This window comes from Oncorhynchus mykiss, chromosome 1 (genome assembly GCF_013265735.2).
Source record: "Oncorhynchus mykiss isolate Arlee chromosome 1, USDA_OmykA_1.1, whole genome shotgun sequence".
In the NCBI taxonomy this organism is placed as follows: Eukaryota; Metazoa; Chordata; class Actinopteri; order Salmoniformes; family Salmonidae; genus Oncorhynchus; species Oncorhynchus mykiss.
Window position 1 is genome coordinate 94,318,937 of NC_048565.1, and position 22,971 is coordinate 94,341,907.

At 42.7% G+C, this 22,971-nt stretch overlaps 1 protein-coding gene across 4 annotated transcripts; it reads right to left on the bottom strand.

Moving 5' to 3' along the window:
• Positions 1-4,465: 4,465 nt before the first annotated feature.
• Positions 4,466-22,872, bottom strand: LOC118966130 (short/branched chain specific acyl-CoA dehydrogenase, mitochondrial-like). 4 transcript variants are annotated; one of them, XR_005053409.1, is made up of 8 exons: positions 22,733-22,872; positions 21,333-21,492; positions 20,039-20,139; positions 15,438-15,644; positions 7,888-8,058; positions 5,025-5,321; positions 4,803-4,945; positions 4,466-4,769 (listed from the first exon to the last, which is right to left on the bottom strand). XR_005053409.1 is itself a non-coding variant. In XM_036989115.1 (7 exons), the coding sequence occupies exons 1-6, from the start codon at positions 22,763-22,765 to the stop codon at positions 5,166-5,168; spliced, it is 828 nt and encodes a 275-aa protein (XP_036845010.1). In that variant the 5' UTR covers positions 22,766-22,872; the 3' UTR covers positions 4,466-4,881; positions 5,150-5,165. The 4 variants fall into 4 exon arrangements, 2 of the variants coding, with proteins under 2 accessions (XP_036845010.1, XP_036845003.1); XR_005053407.1 differs by having other exon boundaries at positions 4,466-4,945; XM_036989115.1 differs by having other exon boundaries at positions 4,466-4,881; positions 5,150-5,321.
• Positions 22,873-22,971: the final 99 nt, after the last annotated feature.

Below are 22,971 nucleotides of genomic sequence, written 5' to 3' on the forward strand. Positions count from 1 at the left end.
GAATGTGGAAGTTGAGCAAGTTGAGGTGACTAAACTGCTTGTAGTAACCATAGATTGTGAACAGTCATGGTGAAAACATAGTGATACAACAGTAGCTAAGATGGGGAGAAGTCTGTCCATAATAAAGCACTGCTCTGCCTTAACAGCACTTGCAGGCCTGAGTTTTGTGGCACCTGGACTACTGTCCAGTCTTGTGGTCACGTGCCACAAAAGAAGGACATGGGAAATTACAATTGTCTCAGAACACGGCTGGCCCTTGGATGTACACGGACAGCTAACATTAATCATATGTCCTGGCTCAATGTAGAGGAGAGATTGACTTCATCACACATACCCCACAAGACATACCACCAGAGGTCTCTTCACAGTCCCCAAGTCCAGAAAAAGACTATGGGAGGTGCACAGTACTACATAGAGCCATGACTACATGGAACTCTATTCCACAGTACTACATAGAGCCAAGACTACACGGAACTCTATTCCACAGTACTACATAGAGCCATGACTACACGGAACTCTATTCCACAGTACTATATAGAGCCATGACTACACGGAACTCTATTCCACAGTACTACATAGAGCCATGACCACACGGAACTCTTTTCCACAGTACTACATAGAGCCATGACTACACGGAACTCTATTCCACAGTACTACATAGAGCCATGACTACACGGAACTCTATTCCACAGTATTACATAGAGCCATGACTACACGGAACTCTATTCCACAGTACAACATAGAGCCATGACTACACGGAACTCTATTCCACAGTACAACATAGAGCCATGACTACACGGAACTCTATTCCACAGTACTACATAGAGCCATGACAACATGGAACTCTATTCCACAGTACTACATAGAGCCATGACTACATGGAACTCTATTCCACAGTACTACATAGAGCCATGACCACATGGAACTCTATTCCACAGTACTACATAGAGCCATGACTACATGGAACTCTATTCCACAGTACTACATAGAGCCATGACCACATGGAACTCTATTCCACAGTACTACATAGAGCCATGACTACATGGAACTCTATTCCACAGTACTACATAGAGCCATGACTACATGGAACTCTATTCCACAGTACTACATAGAGCCATGACTACATGGAACTCTATTCCACAGTACTACATAGAGCCATGACTACATGGAACTCTATTCCACAGTATTACATAGAGCCATGACTACATGGAACTCTATTCCACAGTATTACATAGAGCCATGACTACATGGAACTCTATTCCACAGTACTACATAGAGCCATGACTACATGGAACTCTATTCCACAGTACTACATAGAGCCATGACTACATGGAACTCTATTCCACAGTACTACATAGAGACATGACCACATGGAACTCTATTCCACAGTACTACATAGAGCCATGACCACATGGAACTCTATTCCACAGTACTACATAGAGCCATGACTACATGGAACTCTATTCCACAGTACTACATAGAGCCATGACTACATGGAACTCTATTCCACAGTACTACATAGAGCCATGACTACATGGAACTCTATTCCACAGTACTACATAGAGCCATGACTACATGGAACTCTATTCCACAGTACTACATAGAGCCATGACTACATGGAACTCTATTCCACAGTACTACATAGAGCCATGACTACATGGAACTCTATTCCACAGTACTACATAGAGCCATGACTACATGGAACTCTATTCCACAGTACTACATAGAGCCATGACTACATGGAACTCTATTCCACAGTACTACATAGAGCCATGACTACATGGAACTCTATTCCACAGTACTACATAGAGCCATGACTACATGGAACTCTATTCCACAGTACTACATAGAGCCATGACTACATGGAACTCTATTCCACAGTACTACATAGAGCCATGACTACATGGAACTCTATTCCACAGTACTACATAGAGCCATGACTACATGGAACTCTATTCCACAGTACTACATAGAGCCATGACTACATGGAACTCTATTCCACAGTACTACATAGAGCCATGACCACATGGAACTCTATTCCACAGTACTAAATAGAGCCCTGACTACATGGAACTCTATTCCACAGTACTACATAGAGCCATGACTACATGGAACTCTATTCCACAGTACTACATAGAGACATGACTACACGGAACTCTATTCCACAGTACTACATAGAGCCATGACTACATGGAACTCTATTCCACAGTACTACATAGAGCCATGACTACATGGAACTCTATTCCACAGTACTACATAGAGCCATGACTACATGGAACTCTATTCCACAGTACTACATAGAGCCATGACTACATGGAACTCTATTCCACAGTACTACGTAGAGCCATGACTACACGGAACTCTATTCCACAGTACTACATAGAGCCATGACTACATGGAACTCTATTCCACAGTACTACATAGAGCCCTGACTACATGGAACTCTATTCCACAGTACTACATAGAGCCATGACTACATGGAACTCTATTCCACAGTACTACATAGAGACATGACTACATGGAACTCTATTCCACAGTACTACATAGAGCCATGACTACATGGAACTCTATTCCACAGTACTACATAGAGACATGACTACACGGAACTCTATTCCACAGTACTACATAGAGCCCTGACTACATGGAACTCTATTCCACAGTACTACATAGAGCCCTGACTACATGGAACTCTATTCCACAGTACTACATAGAGCCCTGACTACATGGAACTCTATTCCACAGTACTACATAGAGCCATGACTACATGGAACTCTATTCCACAGTACTACATAGAGCCCTGACTACATGGAACTCTATTCCACAGTACTACATAGAGCCATGACTACATGGAACTCTATTCCACAGTACTACATAGAGACATGACTACACGGAACTCTATTCCACAGTACTACATAGAGACATGACTACATGGAACTCTATTCCACAGTACTACATAGAGCCCTGACTACATGGAACTCTATTCCACAGTACTACATAGAGCCATGACTACATGGTAACTGATGCGCAGGAGAATCAGATTTAATAAACAGATTTCTTTTTTTTTAAATAAACGCCATTTCTACTTGTTGCTCTGACTGAAAAGTTCTGTTAGCGTAAATTTGTCCGTCTAGTCCTCGCCCTCTTTATGTGACATGTATGCGACCAATAGGACCTGACCTATAGCCTATCATAAATCACTATAAAATTGGTTATAAACTCCGAACACATTGACAGCAAAATGGATACGGAGGATGTGAATAACAAACTTTGAAAAACAGGGGGAATGTTTACTGGTTGCTCAGGAGGAAATGGGAAAATCAGATATGTGGAAGACATTTTTTGATTTAGTTGTGGAAACTTCTAGAGATACAAGAAAAACACCCAAATCAGCTGTTAGATTACAACACAAATTCTAACCATTTGGAACAGTGTAAACAATTAAGTGTATCAGAGAGTCTTGTTCATAACCGATTGTAAAATAATTTATTGTTTAGGCTAATTATTCAAGGCTACCTTTCTTTCCTTTTAAAACTAAAATGTTTTGATTACATTTCTAAAGCATGAATGACTCGTATGCTGTGTGATGACATGAGCGAATGAATGATTGATACAGTAAGTCTATATTTAAGAAATAAATGCCTGAGGGGGTGTGGTCAATATAACACGGCTAAGGGCTGTTCTTAGGTACGACGCAACGCGGAGGTAACCAATATGGTAACCAAATTCAACGGTTCAGAACCGCGGACAGCGACATCTATCCAACGTGGGAGAAAGAGCAGTCGTTATAAAATAATATTTATTTATTTATTAGTGTTGCACCGTTGTTCTAACATAATATAACCCATATATATAACCTCAGTAGCACGTCTAACAGTGATGGACTACGACATCCCCACGGCCTCCGCAACGGATTGGTCCACTCGGACAGACGCAAATCACACGGGTGTCTTGTATGCCAATGAAATTAATGTAATAAATCTGTTCGACCAAAGAAATCTCTGGTCGACCAACAGCCTATCGGACCAATCAATGGACCAGTCGACTAAATGGGGTCAGCCCGACAAAATATATAGACAGAATCTAAAATACGGATACTCTAAAACTGGCCACTTCTAGAGAGTACAGACACATTTCATATACGCAGCTAGAAGGTTCATTATCATTATTATTATTATTATTATTATTATTATTATTATTATTCTTCATTATTATACACACACATTACATGACCATTCAGTCAACATGCTTCTGATCTGATGGACAGGTTGATGCATATCAGATTCACCTTTTCATTGTTGGTTGTTGTTACGGTCTATATTTGTTCATATATAGAATGTGTGCCCTGATGTTGTCCAGGTTGAAGAATCTACCTACCTTGATGTTGTCCAGGTTGAAGAGCCTACCTACCTTGATGTTGTCCAGGTTGAAGAGCCTACCCACCTTGATGTTGTCCAGGTTAAGAGGACAGGTTGAAGAGCCTACCTACCTTGATGTTGTCCAGGTTGAGAGGACAGGTTGAAGAGCCTACCTACCTTGATGTTGTCCAGGTTGAAGAGCCTACCTACCTTGATGTTATCCAGGTTGAAGAGCCTACCTACCTTGATGTTGTCCAGGTTGAGAGAACAGTTTGAAGAGCCTACCTACCTTGATGTTGTCCAGGTTGAGAGAACAGTTTGAAGAGCCTACCTACCTTGATGTTGTCCAGGTTGAGAGGACAGGTTGAAGAGCCTACCTACCTTGATGTTGTCCAGGTTGAAGAGCCTACCTACCTTGATGTTGTCCAGGTTGAAGAGCCTACCTACCTTGATGTTGTCCAGGTTGAGAGGACAGGTTGAAGAGCCTACCTACCTTGATGTTGTCCAGGTTGAAGAGCCTACCTACCTTGATGTTGTCCAGGTTGAAGAGCACCCACCTTGATATTATCCAGGTTGAAGAGTCTACCTACCTTGATGTTGTCCAGGTTGAAGAGCATACCTACCTTGATGTTGTCCAGGTTAAGAGGACAAGTTGAAGAGTCTACCTACCTTGATGTTGTCCAGGTTGAAGAGCATACCTACCTTGATGTTGTCCAGGTTAAGAGGACAGGTTGAAGAGTCTACCTACCTTGATGTTGTCCAGGTTAAGAGGACAGGTTGAAGAGTCTACCTACCTTGATGTTGTCCAGGTTAAGAGGACAGGTTGAAGAGCCTACCTACCTTGATGTTATCCAGGTTGAGAGGACAGGTTGAAGAAGCTCTCAGACCCAGTTTGTTCTCCTTCTTGCCGATCTGAAGCCCCTCGGTGTCTCTGTCCACGATGAAGCAGCTGATACCTCGGTGACCCTGTCGACAAAAGAGGAAGGTACTGTCATTTACTGCTGGATACAAAATCAAACTTTATTGGTCACATACACAGGTTCCAACAGTGTGTAAACCAGGAAGTAGCTGTTTCCTAGGAGCTACCACTCATCAGGACATATCAAACACTAAGGAGAAACTCCTCCACAGTCTGAAGACAAACACTAAGGAGAAACTCCTCTACAGTCTGAAGACAAGACAAACACTAAGGAGAAACTCCTCTACAGTCTGAAGACAAACACTAAGGAGAAACTCCTCCACAGTCTGAAGACAAACACTAAGGAGAAACTCCTCCACAGCCTGAAGACAAGACAAACACTAAGGAGAAACTCCTCCACAGTCTGAAGACAAGACAAACACTAAGGAGACACTCCTATACAGTCTGAAGACAAACACTAAGAGGACACTCCTATACAGTCTGAAGACAAACACTAAGGAGACACTCCTATACAGTCTGAAGACAAACACTAAGGAGAAACTCCTCTACAGCCTGAAGACAAACACTAAGGAGAAACTCCTCTACAGTCTGAAGACAAACACTAAGGAGACACTCCTATACAGTCTGAAGACAAACACTAAGGAGAAACTCCTCTACAGTCTGAAGACAAACACTAAGGAGACACTCCTCTACAGTCTGAAGACAAACACTAAGGAGACACTCCTCTACAGTCTGAAGACAAACACTAAGGAGAAACTCCTCTACAGTCTGAAGACAAACACTAAGGAGAAACTCCTCTACAGTCTGAAGACAAACACTAAGACAAGACCCGAATGAACTAGACCCTGTTGTTTGGTGACTGCATGAGTTTGGTTGGTGACTGCGTGGGTTTGGTTGGTGACTGCGTGGGTTTGGTTGGTGACTGCGTGGGTTTGGTTGGTGACTGCGTGGGTTTGGTTGGTGACTGCGTGGGTTTGGTTGGTGACTGCGTGGGTTTGGATGGTGACTGCGTGGGTTTGGATGGTGACTGCGTGGGTTTATTTGGTGACTGCGTGGGTTCATTTGGTGACTGCGTGGGTTTATTTGGTGACTGCGTGGGTTTGGTTGGTGACTGCGTGGGTTTGGTTGGTGACTGCGTGGGTTTGGTTGGTGACTGCGTGGGTTTGGATGGTGACTGCGTGGGTTGGTGACTGCGTGGGTTTATTTGGTGACTGCGTGGGTTTATTTGGTGACTGCGTGGGTTTATTTGGTGACTGCGTGGGTTTGGTTGGTGACTGCGTGGGTTTGGTTGGTGACTGCGTGGGTTTGGTTGGTGACTGCGTGGGTTTGGTTGGTGACTGCGTGGGTTTGGTTGGTGACTGTGTGGGTTTGGTGACTGCATGGGTTAGTGACTGCGTGCGTTTGTTTGGTGACTGTGTGGGTTGGTGACTGCGTGGGTTTGGTTAGTGACTGCGTGGGTTTAGTTGGTGACTGCGTGGGTTTAGTTGGTGACTGCGTGGGTTTAGTTGGTGACTGCGTGGGTTTAGTTGGTGACTGCGTGGGTTTAGTTGGTGACTGCGTGGGTTTAGTTGGTGACTGTGTGGGTTTGGTTGATGACTGTGTGGGTTGGTGACTGCGTGGGTTTGGGTTGGTGACTGCGTGGGTTGGGTTGGTGACTGCGTGGGTTGGGTTGGTGACTGCGTGGGTTGGGTTGGTGACTGCGTGGGTTGGGTTGGTGACTGCGTGGGTTGGTGACTGCGTGGGCTGGTGACTGCGTGGGCTGGTGACTGCGTGGGCTGGTGACTGCGTGGGCTGGTGACTGCGTGGGCTGGTGACTGCGTGGGCTGGTGACTGCGTGGGTTGGGTTGGTGACTGCGTGGGTTTGGGTTGGTGACTGCGTGGGTTTGGGTTGGTGACTGCGTGGGTTTGGGTTGGTGACTGCGTGGGTTTGGGTTGGTGACTGCGTGGGTTGGGTTGGTGACTGCGTGGGTTGGTGACTGCGTGAGTTGGTGACTGCGTGGGTTGGTGACTGCGTGGGTTGGTGACTGCGTGGGTTGGTGACTGCGTGGGTTGGTGACTGCGTGGGTTGGTGACTGCGTGGGTTGGTGACTGTGTGGGTTGGGTTGGTGACTGCGTGGGTTGGGTTGGTGACTGCGTGGGTTGGGTTGGTGACTGCGTGGGTTGGGTTGGTGACTGCGTGGGTTGGGTTGGTGACTGCGTGGGTTGGGTTGGTGACTGCGTGGGTTGGGTTGGTGACTGCGTGGGTTGGGTTGGTGACTGTGTGGGTTGGGTTGGTGACTGCGTGGGTTGGGTTGGTGACTGCGTGAGTTGGGTTGGTGACTGCGTGAGTTGGGTTGGTGACTGCGTGGGTTGGGTTGGTGACTGCGTGAGTTTGGTTGGTGACTGCGTGAGTTTGGTTGGTGACTGTGTGGGTTTGGTTGGTGACTGTGTGGGTTGGGTTGGTGACTGCGTGGGTTTGTTTGGTGACTGCGTGGGTTTGGTTGGTGACTGCGTGGGTTTGGTTGGTGACTGCGTGGGTTTGTTTGGTGACTGCGTGGGTTGGTGACTGCGTGGGTCGGTGACTGCGTGGTTCGGTGACTGCGTGGGTTGTTGACTGCGTGGGGTTGAACTCACAGCAGACGGGTCCACGTTGGCCATCACCAGAAACACCCCGGCTTGCTCTGCGTTGCTGATCCACATCTTGGAACCGTTGATGACGTAATAGTCTCCATGTTTGTCAGCACGCGTCTTCAGAGAGAAGGCATCGCTACCCGACTCTGCTTCTGACAGGCAGAAACTACCAACCTACAGGACAGGACAACAAGGTATCATTACATGGACAGGTCTGGAACTACCAACCTACAGGACAGGACAACAAGGTATCATTACATGGACAGGTCTGGAACTACCAACCTACAGGACAGGACAACAAGGTGTTAGCATCATTACATGGACAGGTCTGGAACTACAGGACAACAAGGTGTCAGCATCATTACATGGACAGGTCTGGAACTACAGTACAGGACAACAAGGTGTCAGCATCATTACATGGACAGGTCTGGAACTACAGGACAACAAGGTGTCAGCATCATTACATGGACAGGTCTGGAACTACCAACCTACAGGACAGGACAACAAAGTGTTAGCATCATTACATGGACAGGTCTGGAACTACAGGACAACAAGGTCTCAGCATCATTACATGGACAGGTCTGGAACTACAGTACAGGACAACAAGGTGTCAGCATCATTACATGGACAGGTCTGGAACTACAGTACAGGACAACAAGGTATCAGCATCATTACATGGACAGGTCTGGAACTACCAACCTACAGGACAGGACAACAAGGTATCAGCATCATTACATGGACAGGTCTGAAACTACAGGACAGGACAACAAGGTGTCAGCATCATTACATGGACAGGTCTGGAACTACAGGACAACAAGGTGTCAGCATCATTACATGGACAGGTCTGGAACTACAGGACAACAAGGAATCAGCATCATTACATGGACAGGTCTGGAACTACCAACCTACAGGACAGGACAACAAGGTATCAGCATCATTTTATGGACAGGTCTGGAACTACAGTACAGGACAACAAGGTATCAGCATCATTACATGGACAGGTCTGGAACTACAGTACAGGACAACAAGGTGTTAGCATCATTACATAGACAGGTATGGAACTACAGGACAGGACAACAAGGTGTCAGCATCATTACATGGACAGGTCTGGAACTACAGTACAGGACAACAAGGTGTTAGCATCATTACATGGACAGGTCTCGAACTACAGTACAACAAGGTATCAGCATCATTACATGGACAGGTCTGGAACTACCAACCTACAGGACAGGACAACAAGGTGTTAGCATCATTACATGGACAGGTCTGGAACTACAGGACAACAAGGTGTCAGCATCATTACATGGACAGATCTGGAACTACAGTACAGGACAACAAGGTGTCAGCATCATTACATGGACAGGTCTGGAACTACAGGACAACAAGGTATCAGCATCATTACATGGACAGGTCTGGAACTACCAACCTACAGGACAGGACAACAAGGTGTTAGCATCATTACATGGACAGGTCTGGAACTACCAACCTACAGGACAGGACAACAAGGTGTTAGCATCATTACATGGACAGGTCTGGAACTGCAGTACAGGACAACAAGGTGTCAGCATCATTACATGGACAGGTCTGGAACTACAGGACAACAAGGTGTTAGCATCATTACATAGACAGGTCTGGAACTACAGTACAGGACAACAAGGTGTCAGCATCATTACATGGACAGGTCTGGAACTACAGTACAGGACAACAAGGTGTCAGCATCATTACATGGACAGGTCTGGAACTACAGTACAGGACAACAAGGTATCAGCATCATTACATGGACAGGTCTGGAACTACAGGACAACAAGGTATCAGCATCATTACATGGACAGGTCTGGAACTACAGGACAACAAGGTATCAGCATCATTACATGGACAGGTCTGGAACTACAGTACAGGACAACAAGGTGTCAGCATCATTACATGGACAGGTCTGGAACTACCAACCTACAGGACAACAAGGTGTCAGCATCATTACATGGACAAGTCTGGAACTACAGTACAGGACAACAAGGTGTCAGCATCATTACATGGACAGGTCTGGAACTACAGGACAACAAGGTGTCAGCATCATTACATGGACAGGTCTGGAACTACAGTACAGGACAACAAGGTGTCAGCTTCATTACATGGACAGGTCTGGAACTACAGGACAGAACAACAAGGTGTCAGCATCATTACATGGACAGGTCTGGAACTACAGTACAGAACAACAAGGTGTTAGCATCATTACATGGACAGGTCTCGAACTACAGTACAACAAGGTATCAGCATCATTACATGGACAGGTCTGGAACTACCAACCTACAGGACAGGACAACAAGGTGTTAGCATCATTACATGGACAGGTCTGGAACTACAGGACAACAAGGTGTCAGCATCATTACATGGACAGATCTGGAACTACAGTACAGGACAACAAGGTGTCAGCATCATTACATGGACAGGTCTGGAACTACAGGACAACAAGGTATCAGCATCATTACATGGACAGGTCTGGAACTACCAACCTACAGGACAGGACAACAAGGTGTTAGCATCATTACATGGACAGGTCTGGAACTACCAACCTACAGGACAGGACAACAAGGTGTTAGCATCATTACATGGACAGGTCTGGAACTACCAACCTACAGGACAGGACAACAAGGTGTTAGCATCATTACATGGACAGGTCTGGAACTGCAGTACAGGACAACAAGGTGTCAGCATCATTACATGGACAGGTCTGGAACTACAGGACAGGACAACAAGGTGTCAGCATCATTACATGGACAGGTCTGGAACTACAGTACAGGACAACAAGGTATCAGCATCATTACATGGACAGGTCTGGAACTACAGGACAACAAGGTATCAGCATCATTACATGGACAGGTCTGGAACTACAGGACAACAAGGTATCAGCATCATTACATGGACAGGTCTGGAACTACAGTACAGGACAACAAGGTGTTAGCATCATTACATGGACAGGTCTGGAACTACCAACCTACAGGACAACAAGGTGTCAGCATCATTACATGGACAAGTCTGGAACTACAGTACAGGACAACAAGGTGTCAGCATCATTACATGGACAGGTCTGGAACTACAGGACAACAAGGTGTCAGCATCATTACATGGACAGGTCTGGAACTACAGTACAGGACAACAAGGTGTCAGCTTCATTACATGGACAGGTCTGGAACTACAGGACAGAACAACAAGGTGTCAGCATCATTACATGGACAGGTCTGGAACTACCAACCTACAGGACAACAAGGTGTCAGCATCATTACATGGACAGGTCTGGAACTACAGTACAGAACAACAAGGTGTCAGCATCATTACATGGACAGGTCTGGAACTACAGGACAACAAGGTGTCAGCATCATTACATGGACAGGTCAGGAACTACAGGACAACAAGGTATCAGCATCATTACATGGACAGGTCTGGAACTACCAACCTACAGGACAACAAGGTATCAGCATCATTACATGGACAGGTCTGGAACTACAGTACAGGACAACAAGGTGTCAGCATCATTACATGGACAGGTCTGGAACTACAGGACAACAAGGTGTCAGCATCATTACATGGACAAGTCTGGAACTACAGTACAGGACAACAAGGTGTCAGCATCATTACATGGACAGGTCTGGAACTACAGGACAACAAGGTGTCAGCATCATTACATGGACAGGTCTGGAACTACAGTACAGGACAACAAGGTGTCAGCTTCATTACATGGACAGGTCTGGAACTACAGGACAGGACAACAAGGTATCAGCATCATTACATGGACAGGTCTGGAACTACAGGACAGGACAACAAGGTATCAGCATCATTACATGGACAGGTCTGGGACTACAGGACAACAAGGTGTCAGCATCATTACATGGACAGGTCTGGAACTACAGGACAACAAGGTATCAGCATCATTACATGGACAGGTCTGGAACTACAGGACAACAAGGTATCAGCATCATTACATGGACAGGTCTGGAACTACAGGACAACAAGGTATCAGCATCATTACATGGACAGGTCTGGAACTACAGTACAGGACAACAAGGTGTTAGCATCATTACATGGACAGGTCTGGAACTACAGGACAATAAATTATAGAATATACATATCCTTCAGACCACTGCAATTTCGCTGGTACACCATTGACATTTAAATGTTATTGAAATATTAACTTCTAATTACTACCCCAAATATGGCTGCCATTGAATGACAACTTAAAATGGTAATGTCTATTCTATGATGTATATTTCTATGATTTCAATAGGTTTCCTATGGAGGATTGACAGTAAAATGTTAAAACTACAGATATTAGTACCATTTATCAGCCAAAACATTATATCCACCCTGTATTCAAGATCCTGTTGTGTCTCAACCAATCGTAGGCACAATATAAAAACCTCAGCTGTAAAATATGGTCCAAGATACAACACGAAGAAGAAACAGCTGTAAAATATGGTCCAAGATACAACACGAAGAAGAAACAGCTGTAAAATATGGACCAAGATACAACACGAAGAAGAAACAGCTGTAAAATATGGACCAAGATACAACACGAAGAAGAAGAAACAGCTGTAAAATATGGTCCAAGATACAACACGAAGAAGAAACAGCTGTAAAATATGGACCAAGATACAACACGAAGAAGAAACAGCTGTAAAATATGGACCAAGATACAACACGAAGAAGAAGAAACAGCTGTAAAATATGGTCCAAGATACAACACGAAGAAGAAGAAACAGCTGTAAAATATGGTCCAAGATACAACACGAAGAAGAAACAGCTGTAAAATATGGACCAAGATACAACACGAAGAAGAAACAGCTGTAAAATATGGTCCAAGATACAACACGAAGAAGAAACAGCTGTAAAATATGGTCCAAGATACAACACGAAGAAGAAACAGCTGTAAAATATGGTCCAAGATACAACACGAAGAAGAAACAGCTGTAGAATATGGTCCAAGATACAACACGAAGAAGAAACAGCTGTAAAATATGGACCAAGATACAACACGAAGAAGAAACAGCTGTAAAATATGGTCCAAGATACAACACGAAGAAGAAACAGCTGTAAAAATATGGACCAAGATACAACACGAAGAAGAAACAGCTGTAAAATATGGTCCAAGATACAACACGAAGAAGAAACATCTGTAAAATATGGTCCAAGATACAACACGAAGAAGAAGAAACAGCTGTAAAATATGGTCCAAGATACAACATGAAGAAGAAACAGCTGTAAAATATGGACCAAGATACAACATGAAGAAGAAGAAACAGCTGTAAAATATGGTCCAAGATACAACACGAAGAAGAAACAGCTGTAAAATATGGTCCAAGATACAACACGAAGAAGAAACAGCTGTAAAATATGGTCCAAGATACAACACGAAGAAGAAACAGCTGTAAAATATGGTCCAAGATACAACACGAAGAAGAAACAGCTGTAAAATATGGACCGAGATACAACACGAAGAAGAAACAGCTGTAAAATATGGTCCAAGATACAACACGAAGAAGAAACAGCTGTAAAATATGGTCCAAGATACAACACGAAGAAGAAACAGCTGTAAAATATGGTCCAAGATACAACACGAAGAAGAAGAAACAGCTGTAAAATATGGTCCAAGATACAACATGAAGAAGAAACAGCTGTAAAATATGGTCCAAGATACAACACGAAGAAGAAACAGCTGTAAAATATGGTCCAAGATACAACACGAAGAAGAAACAGCTGTAAAATATGGTCCAAGATACAACATGAAGAAGAAACAGCTGTAAAATATGGTCCAAGATACAACATGAAGAAGAAACAGCTGTAAAATATGGTCCAAGATACAACACGAAGAAGAAACAGCTGTAAAATATGGTCCAAGATACAACACGAAGAAGAAGAAACAGTTGTAAAATATGGACCAAGATACAACATGAAGAAGAAACAGCTGTAAAATATGGACTGAGATACAACATGAAGAAGAAGAAACAGCTGTAAAATATGGACCAAGATACAACACGAAGAAGAAACAACAGAGTGAAGAATGAAGCAGGTTTTCCTCTAGGACTTTACCTGTACTTAGCTCTATTCAGTTTATTTTTTTATCCTGAAAAACTCCCCAGTACTTAACGATTACAAGCATACCCATAACATGATGCATTAAAAAAAATCCCAATTGAATCCATTTTAAATTCAGGCTGTAAAGTGAAGTGGATATTTTCTGAAGGCGTTTTAGGTCTGTTAAATGTCTTGTGAACCAGTAGCTCCCTCTACTGGCTATAATCAAGAGACGTTAGCTACATGATCAGAAGCTTTATTTAAACTTACTAGTTCAGCCTTAAATCAAAACGCAGATGCACTACTTCTCACTACCCTTAAATCAAAACACACTACCTCTCACTACCCTTAAATCAAAACACACTACTTCTCACAACCCTTAAATCAAAACACACTACTTCTCACTACCCTTAAATCAAAACACACTACCTCTCACTACCCTTAAATCAAAACACACTACCTCTCACTACCCTTAAATCAAAACACACTACTTCTCACTACCCTTAAATCAAAACACACTACTTCTCACTACCCTTAAATCAAAACACACTACTTCTCACTACCCTTAAATCAAAACACACTACCTCTCACTACCCTTAAATCAAAACACAGATGCACTACTTCTCACTACCCTTAAATCAAAACACACTACTTCTCACTACCCTTAAATCAAAACACACTACCTCTCACTACCCTTAAATCAAAACACACTACCTCTCACTACCCTTAAATCAAAACACACTACCTCTCACTACCCTTAAATCAAAACACACTACCTCTCACTACCCTTAAATCAAAACACACTACTTCTCACAACCCTTAAATCAAAACACACTACCTCTCACTACCCTTAAATCAAAACACACTACCTCTCACTACCCTTAAATCAAAACACACTACTTCTCACTACCCTTAAATCAAAACACACTACTTCTCACTACCCTTAAATCAAAACACACTACCTCTCACTACCCTTAAATCAAAACACAGATGCACTACTTCTCACTACCCTTAAATCAAAACACACTACTTCTCACTAACCTTAAATCAAAACACACTACCTCTCACTACCCTTAAATCAAAACACACTACCTCTCACTACCCTTAAATCAAAACACACTACCTCTCACTACCCTTAAATCAAAACACACTACTTCTCACTACCCTTAAATCAAAACACACTACCTCTCACTACCCTTAAATCAAAACACACTACCTCTCACTACCCTTAAATCAAAACACAGATGCACTACTTCTCACTACCCTTAAATCAAAACACACTACTTCTCACTACCCTTAAATCAAAACACACTACTTCTCACTACCCTTAAATCAAAACACACTACCTCTCACTACCCTTAAATCAAAACACAGATGCACTACTTCTCACTACCCTTAAATCAAAACACATAGGCCACATATTTCCTCTCAGGCTAGAAACCCGTTGAATAAAATCAATACGACACGCAACCTGTTAAGTCACTCACCATGTCTGTTGACAGCCGGCTGAGATACCTCTCTTTCTGGGCTGCGGTCCCCAGCTTGGTGAACAGCGTGTTAATGAGGGTGTTCTGGATGTCACACAGCACGGCCACGGAGGCGTCCACTTTGGCCAGCTCCTCAATGACCAGGATGGAGGAGAAGAACGTGGAGCCGGTGCCTCCGTACTCTGGGTCGATCTCTATGCCCATCAGCTGGGAAGTGACAATGAATCATCTGACAAATTAATGGGGAATACTCAGGTACATACAACAGGGTGGTGTTCATTTTGACAACAAGGTAGTGTCCTTTTGGACAACAGGGCAGTGTTCAGGACATATTTTAACGTGTTGTTTTTGACAGCAATGTAGTGTCCTTTTTGACAACAGGGCAGAGGTAGGTTAGGTCTATTCCACGGTAACGGAATTATGCTGCGACTTCCAAATATTACTAAACAAAAAAAACATTTATTTAAAAAGTTTAAACAAACCAACTCCATGCACAAGGACTAATTTTAACAATTTCCCTTTGAACATTTGACAAAAATACATTCCCTAGAAGAACTGCGCCGATGCAAAGTTTGGTAACAGAATTTCGGTAAAATCTCCCTCAGTTTCTTATGTTTACAAAAACTCTAAATATACACTGAGTGACATCAATAAGGGATCATAGCTTTCACCTGATTAGTCTGTCATTGAACATTTTGTACACTCAGTGTCTTGAGAATTAATATTCCAAGATGTCTGCTGATATCCCATTCTTTCTGCAGACATGACACCTCGACTCCCCCCAAAATTATTTAGGTTATTGAAGTACACTAAGTTGATTTCCATCAGGTAACAGAATTACGGTAACGGAACTACATCATGGGTCCCTGATCAGTATTCTACAGAAATGCATAATTATGGATATGAATATAATTATCTTCATGGTGATGTATCCTGGGTAATATCCTGCTTTACATATCTGAGTATTATTCTACACACTGGCTAGTATTCTAATGAGCTCCGGCCCCAAACAAGACCAAATGTGGTTGGTCCGGACCAGACCAAATCTGAACCAATCAGAGACGTCTATGTTTCACATCACAGTACAGCACAGTGTAGTTCAGTACAGTAGATATGTTCAGTACATTATACTGTGCTCTACTCTACTGTGATCGGAACCAATTAGAGACGTCTATATCTGGGCCAAATCAAAGCCGCTCCGGACCCCAAAAAAATCTACATCTGTGGACGTTAAAATCAAGGACAGGGCGGACTGACAACATTTCAGTGGGTGAGGATGCTTGTAACAGTAAATGGAAAGAGAGTAGGTGTCAGTACGAGCTGGGAGAGGTGACACACTGGGGGGGGGGGGGCTGTCCAGATTGGCCTATGAGCTGAACATAACAGTATGTCAGTACGAGCTGGGAGAGGTGACACACTGGGTGGGGGGGACTGTCCAGATTGGCCTATGAGCTGAACATAACAGTATGTCAGTACGAGCTGGGAGAGGTGACACACTGGGTGGGGGGGACTGTCCAGATTGGCCTATGAGCTGAACATAACAGTATGTCAGTACGAGCTGGGAGAGGTGACACACTGGGGGGGGGGGACTGTCCAGATTGGTCTATGAGCTGAACATAACAGTATGTCAGTACGAGCTGGGAGAGGTGACACACTGGGGGGGGGGGGGGGGACTGTCCAGATTGGTCTATGAGCTGAACACAACAGTATGTCAGTACGAGCTGGGAGAGGTGACACACTGGGGGGGGGGGCTGTCCAGATTGGTCTATGAGCTGAACATAACAGTATGTCAGTACGAGCTGGGAGAGGTGACACACTGGGGGAGGGGGGGACTGTCCAGATTGGTCTATGAGCTGAACATAACAGTATGTCAGTACGAGCTGGGAGAGGTGACACACTGGGGGGGGGACTATCCAGATTGGCCTATGAGCTGAACATAACAGTATGTCAGTACGAGCTGGGAGAGGTGACACACTGGGGGGAGGGAGGGACTGTCCAGATTGGCCTATGAGCTGAACATAACAGTATGTCAGTACGAGCTGGGAGAGGTGACACACTGGGGGGGGGACTATCCAGATTGGCCTATGAGCTGAACATAACAGTATGTCAGTACGAGCTGGGAGAGGTGACACACTGGGGGGAGGGGGGGACTGTCCAGATTGGCCTATGAGCTGAACATAACAGTATGTCAGTACGAGCTGGGAGAGGTGACACACTGGGGGGGGGATTATCCAGATTGGCCTATGAGCTGAACATAACAGTATGTCAGTGGAAGGGAGGACAGTAGCAGGTGACTCATCCGTGGTTGGTGACTACTATGATTCTCCATTGTAGCCAATTCAATTGCAGTAATTCTGTTACTTGTTTTTTTTGTGTAATTCCATTACCGATTTGGTAACAGAATTAACACGTTTTAAATCAATGAATCATTCATGAACAACATGTATATTAGTATAAAACACTTTTACTTGTTATTTGTGTAGACATTCATTATCCTCATGAAGAGAGGAAATATCTTAAAACACACAGTAGGGTCTGAAATGATTGACATTCATTATCCTCATGAAGAGAGGAAATATCTTAAAACACACAGTAGGGTCTGAAATGATTGACATTCATTATCCTCATGAAGAGAGGAAATATCTTAAAACACACAGTAGGGTCTGAAATGATTGACATTCATTATCCTCATGAAGAGAGGAAATATCTTAAAACACACAGTAGGGTCTGAAATGATTGACATTCATTATCCTCATGAAGAGAGGAAATATCTTAAAACACACAGTAGGGTCTGAAATGATTGACATTCATTATCCTCATGAAGAGAGGAAATATCTTAAAACACACAGTAGGGTCTGAAATGATTGACATTCATTATCCTCATGAAGAGAGGAAATATCTTAAAACACACAGTAGGGTCTGAAATGATTGACATTCATTATCCTCATGAAGAGAGGAAATATCTTAAAACACACAGTAGGGTCTGAAATGATTGACATTCATTATCCTCATGAAGAGAGAAAACATCTTAAAACACACAGTAGGGTCCGAAATGATTGACATTCATTATCCTCATGAAGAGAGAAAACATCTTAAAACACACAGTAGGGTCCGAAATGATTGACATTCATTATCCTCATGAAGAGAGAAAACATCTTAAAACACACAGTAGGGTCCGAAATGATTGACATTCATTATCCTCATGAAGAGAGAAAACATCTTAAAACACACAGTAGGGTCCGAAATGATTGACATTCATTATCCTCATGAAGAGAGAAAACATCTTAAAACACACAGTAGGGTCTGAAATGATTGACATTCATTATCCTCATGAAGAGAGAAAACATCTTAAAACACACAGTAGGGTCCGAAATGATTGACATTCATTATCCTCATGAAGAGAGAAAACATCTTAAAACACACAGTAGGGTCTGAAATGATTGACAGCCTTGATAAAGAGGAGCTAAAATGACTGTATAAAATAAATCATTCAAACACTGAGCTGTATGCTAAAAAACTAAATAAGCGTCAATTATATTAGTTTCTACTAATAGAAAATGCAATTTTGTTTAACTAGCAATAGTTGATTATTATTTTTTATTTTTTTTAAAGGAAGGGGTCAAAATGACCTCACCTTGAGAGGATAACTGCACTTAGCTTGAAATTTTACCCCCACTTCAAGTTGGTTCAAATGGGTCCTTTTACATGGAAATGCCCTTATGAGCTTCACGTTGGTTCTAAATGGATCCTTTTACATGGAAATGCCCCTATGAGCTTCACGTTGGTTCTAAATGGGTCCTTTTACATTGAATTGCCCCTATGAGCTTCACGTTGGTTCTAAATGGGTCCTTTTTACATGGAAATTCCCCTATGAGCTTCAATTTGGTTCTAAATGGGTCCTTTTACATGGAAATGCCCCTATGAGCTTCACGTTGGTTCTAAATGGGTCCTTTTTTACATGGAAATGCCCCTATGAGCTTCAATTTGGTTCTAAATGGGTCCTTTTACATGGAAATGCCCCTATGAGCTTCACGTTGGTTCTAAATGGGTCCTTTTTACATGGAAATGCCCCTATGAGCTTCAATTTGGTTCTAAATGGGTCCTTTTACATGGAAATGCCCCTATGAGCTTCACGTTGGTTCTAAATGGGTCCTTTTTTACATGGAAATGCCCCTATGAGCTTCACGTTGGTTCTAAATGGGTCCTTTTACATGGAAATGCCCCTATGAGTTGGTTCTAAATGGGTCCTTTTACATGGAAATGCCCCTATGAGCTTCACGTTGGTTCTAAATGGGGCCTTTTACATGGAAATGCCCCTATGAGCTTCACGTTGGTTCTAAATGGGTCCTTTTACATGGAAATGCCCCTATGAGTTGGTTCTAAATGGGGCCTTTTACATGGAAATGCCCCTATGAGCTTCACGTTGGTTCTAAATGGGTCCTTTTACATGGAAATGCCCCTATGAGCTTCACGTTGGTTCTAAATGGGTCCTTTTACATGGAAATGCCCCTATGAGCTTCACGTTGGTTCTAAATGGGTCCTTTTACATGGAAATGCCCTGAGCCTAATGACCATAGGATGTAAAGCAGAGAAACACATACCCCCTGTTCAAAGAGTGACTTTATCACTTCCGGGTCCATGAGAGAGTTTTCGTCCATCTTCGACACGAACGGGGCAAGACGCTCCTGTGCAAACTTGTTCACTGTTCAAATGTGGGACATTAAAATGAAATGCAATGTGACTTGATTAATTGAACTTACATAAAACCAAATTCATGACAAATTAGACCAATCCATAGCATGGTCCAGTCGGTTTATTAAATCTTATTGGTTGGTTTTAGTGCTATATAATCACACACACAATACCAGTCAAAAGTTTGGACACACCTACTCATTCCAGGGTTTTTCTTTATTTTAACTATTTTCTACATTATAGAATAATAGTGAAGACATCACAACTATGAAATAATGATAAATATATTTTAGATTTTAGTAGCCAACCTTTACCTTGATGACAGCTTTGCACACTCTTGGCATTCTCTCAACCAGCTTGATGAGGTAGTCACCTGGAATGCATTTCAATTAACAGGTGTGCCTTGTTAAAAGTTTATTTGTGGAATTTCTTTCCTTCTTAATACGTTTGGGCCAATCAGTTGTATTGTGACATGGTAGGTGGTATTCAGAAGATAACCCTATTTGGTAAAAGACCAAGTCCATATTATGTCAAGAACAACTCAAATAAGCAAAGATAAATGACAGTCCATCATTACTTTAAGACATGAAGACCAGTCAATCTGGAAAATTTCAAGAACTTTTAAAGTTTCTTCAAGTGCAGTCGCAAAAACCATCAAGTGCTGTGATGAAAACTGACTCTCATGAGGGCAGCCACAGGAAATGAAGACCCAGAGTTACCTCTGCTGTGGAGGATAAGTTCATTAGAGTTACCAGCCTCAGATTGCAGTCCAAATAAATGCTTCAGAATTCAAGTAACAGACACATCTCAACATCAACTGTTCAGAGGAGACTGCGTGAATCAGGCCTTCATGGTCGAATTGCTGCAAAAAATCCACTAAAGGACACCAGTAAGAAGAGACTTGCTTGGGGCAAGAAACACGAGCAATGGATATTAGACTGGTGGAAATCTGTCCTTTTTGTCTTAAGAATGTAAAATATAACATTATTTGATTTGTTTAACACTTTTTTGGTTACTACATGATTCCATATGTGTTATTTAATAGTTTTGATGTCTTCACTATTATTCTGCAATATAGAAAATAGTAAAAATGTTTTTAAAAAACTTGAATGAGTAGGTGTCAACTTTTGACTGGTACTGTGTGTGATATATATATATACTTTGTTGCTCTGCCTACTGTATATCCGGCATGCTCCAACTCACCAGCATCCCTCATCATCCCCTCCTCCTCAGAATATGTCTGTAGTGGAGGGTAGGAGACCCCCAGAGCAGCAGCCTGCTCTGCAGACATGTCTGGTTGGGTGGATCTGTTCCGCAGCCCATGTTGGCATACACTCCATGGTCGGGACACCTGCCTACCAACCTGAAATAACACAGTTACCTTTTTCGCAGATGGATGACACGATACAACTTGAGTGTCTAGGCAAAAAGTTGTCACTCTACTCAATCCCCCCAAAAATGATTTGCCCGGCTATCCAAACTCCTTGTTCGGTCCGCCATCCATTTGATTAAATCCATTTGAATTCAATCCCTTTTTGACAGCACCCCTTGTGATTTGTACCAAACCTTTCACACATATTTGCCCGTCGTAGAAGTGCTCGGAAAGTGACTTTTTGCACATGAATGCAAAAAACATTCAAGAGAAATGTGACCTATTTTGCATACCCCACCATACCATGAGACATCCATGTCTTCATCACCAGAAAAAATAAACAGTCGAGTTTGATTTCATAAAAGCTTAAAAACAGGGTTGTCAATGAAAAATGAAATAAAATTGACCATTTTTTTATTTATTTTAATTTTTTATTTACCTTAAATTTTAATAATCTACAAAAGCATTCATTCATTTTTAAGTAGTATTTTTCCAATTTGATTCCCATTGTAGTACATTTATCCGCCAAAACAGTATTCAAGATCATGTTGTCTCAACCAATGGTGGGCACAAGTAGGGCTTACAACATATGTGAATATAGTTGGAAGTCCAGACATCAGAGAACGTTGACAAACCCTGTTTGTAAGCTTTTATGATATCAAACTCAACCGTTTATTTGTTTCCAGTAGTGAAGACACGGATGTCTCATGGTAAAGTGGGGTATGCAGAATAGGTCAACTTTGAGCATCTTCAGCTCTTGAATGTTTTGGCACTCAGGTAAAAACATAAAAGTCACTTTCTGAGCACTTCTAAAATGGGCAAATAGTGAACGTAGCAAGCGACAATAGAGCAGTGGAACAATTCAGTTTGAGTCGTCAGGCAACAAACAGTATATCCATACTCCAGCATGACTGAATATGAGAGAGTGGCTATATACGGCAAGATAAAAAGCAGTGACACAGGCAGGACATTTCTTCATGAGTAACTAGTGGTGTAACTGACGCAGGCGGTAACTAACTAGCTAACGTTATGTCATTTGTATTATCATGCAGCTAACTAGCCAACGCGTTGTGTGATAGCAGGTTTCGAAATGGGGTAATTTAAAGTTACAAAAAAAACACTCACTAGCTAAGTTCGTATTTCTAATGAAGTATGACTACACAAAGACAACCTATCCTAAAAACAACAATGTGAACGAAGAAACCGCTTTTGCATTACTTATTCGTCTCACCTTTGAGAAGCACCTGATCAAGGGCGAAGCCATGTTTTTCTCTTGTTTACATCTGAGTGTGTTCACTTTCCTATTGACCGGGTGAAACAGCGACCGTGGAACGGTTTTCGCATCTTTCACTTTGGTAGAACGTGATCAGCTTTTACTCATGTCTTCAATTTTATATACGCAGGGTATCTTTAATCAAATAAACATGTTTCTATAGGCAAACCCTTTCTCTTTCTGCTGTTGTATTTCCA

Coding starts and splice junctions, on each gene's coding strand:
- LOC118966130 (XM_036989115.1), bottom strand. CDS start 22,765: ATGGCTTCGCCCTTGATCAGGTGCTTCTCAAAG. Junction 8,059..15,437: donor GCCGGCTGTCAACAGACATG/GTGAGTGACTTA, acceptor CCTGTCCTGTAG/GTTGGTAGTTTCTGCCTGTC. Junction 5,322..7,887: donor CCAACGTGGACCCGTCTGCT/GTGAGTTCAACC, acceptor TTTTGTCGACAG/GGTCACCGAGGTATCAGCTG.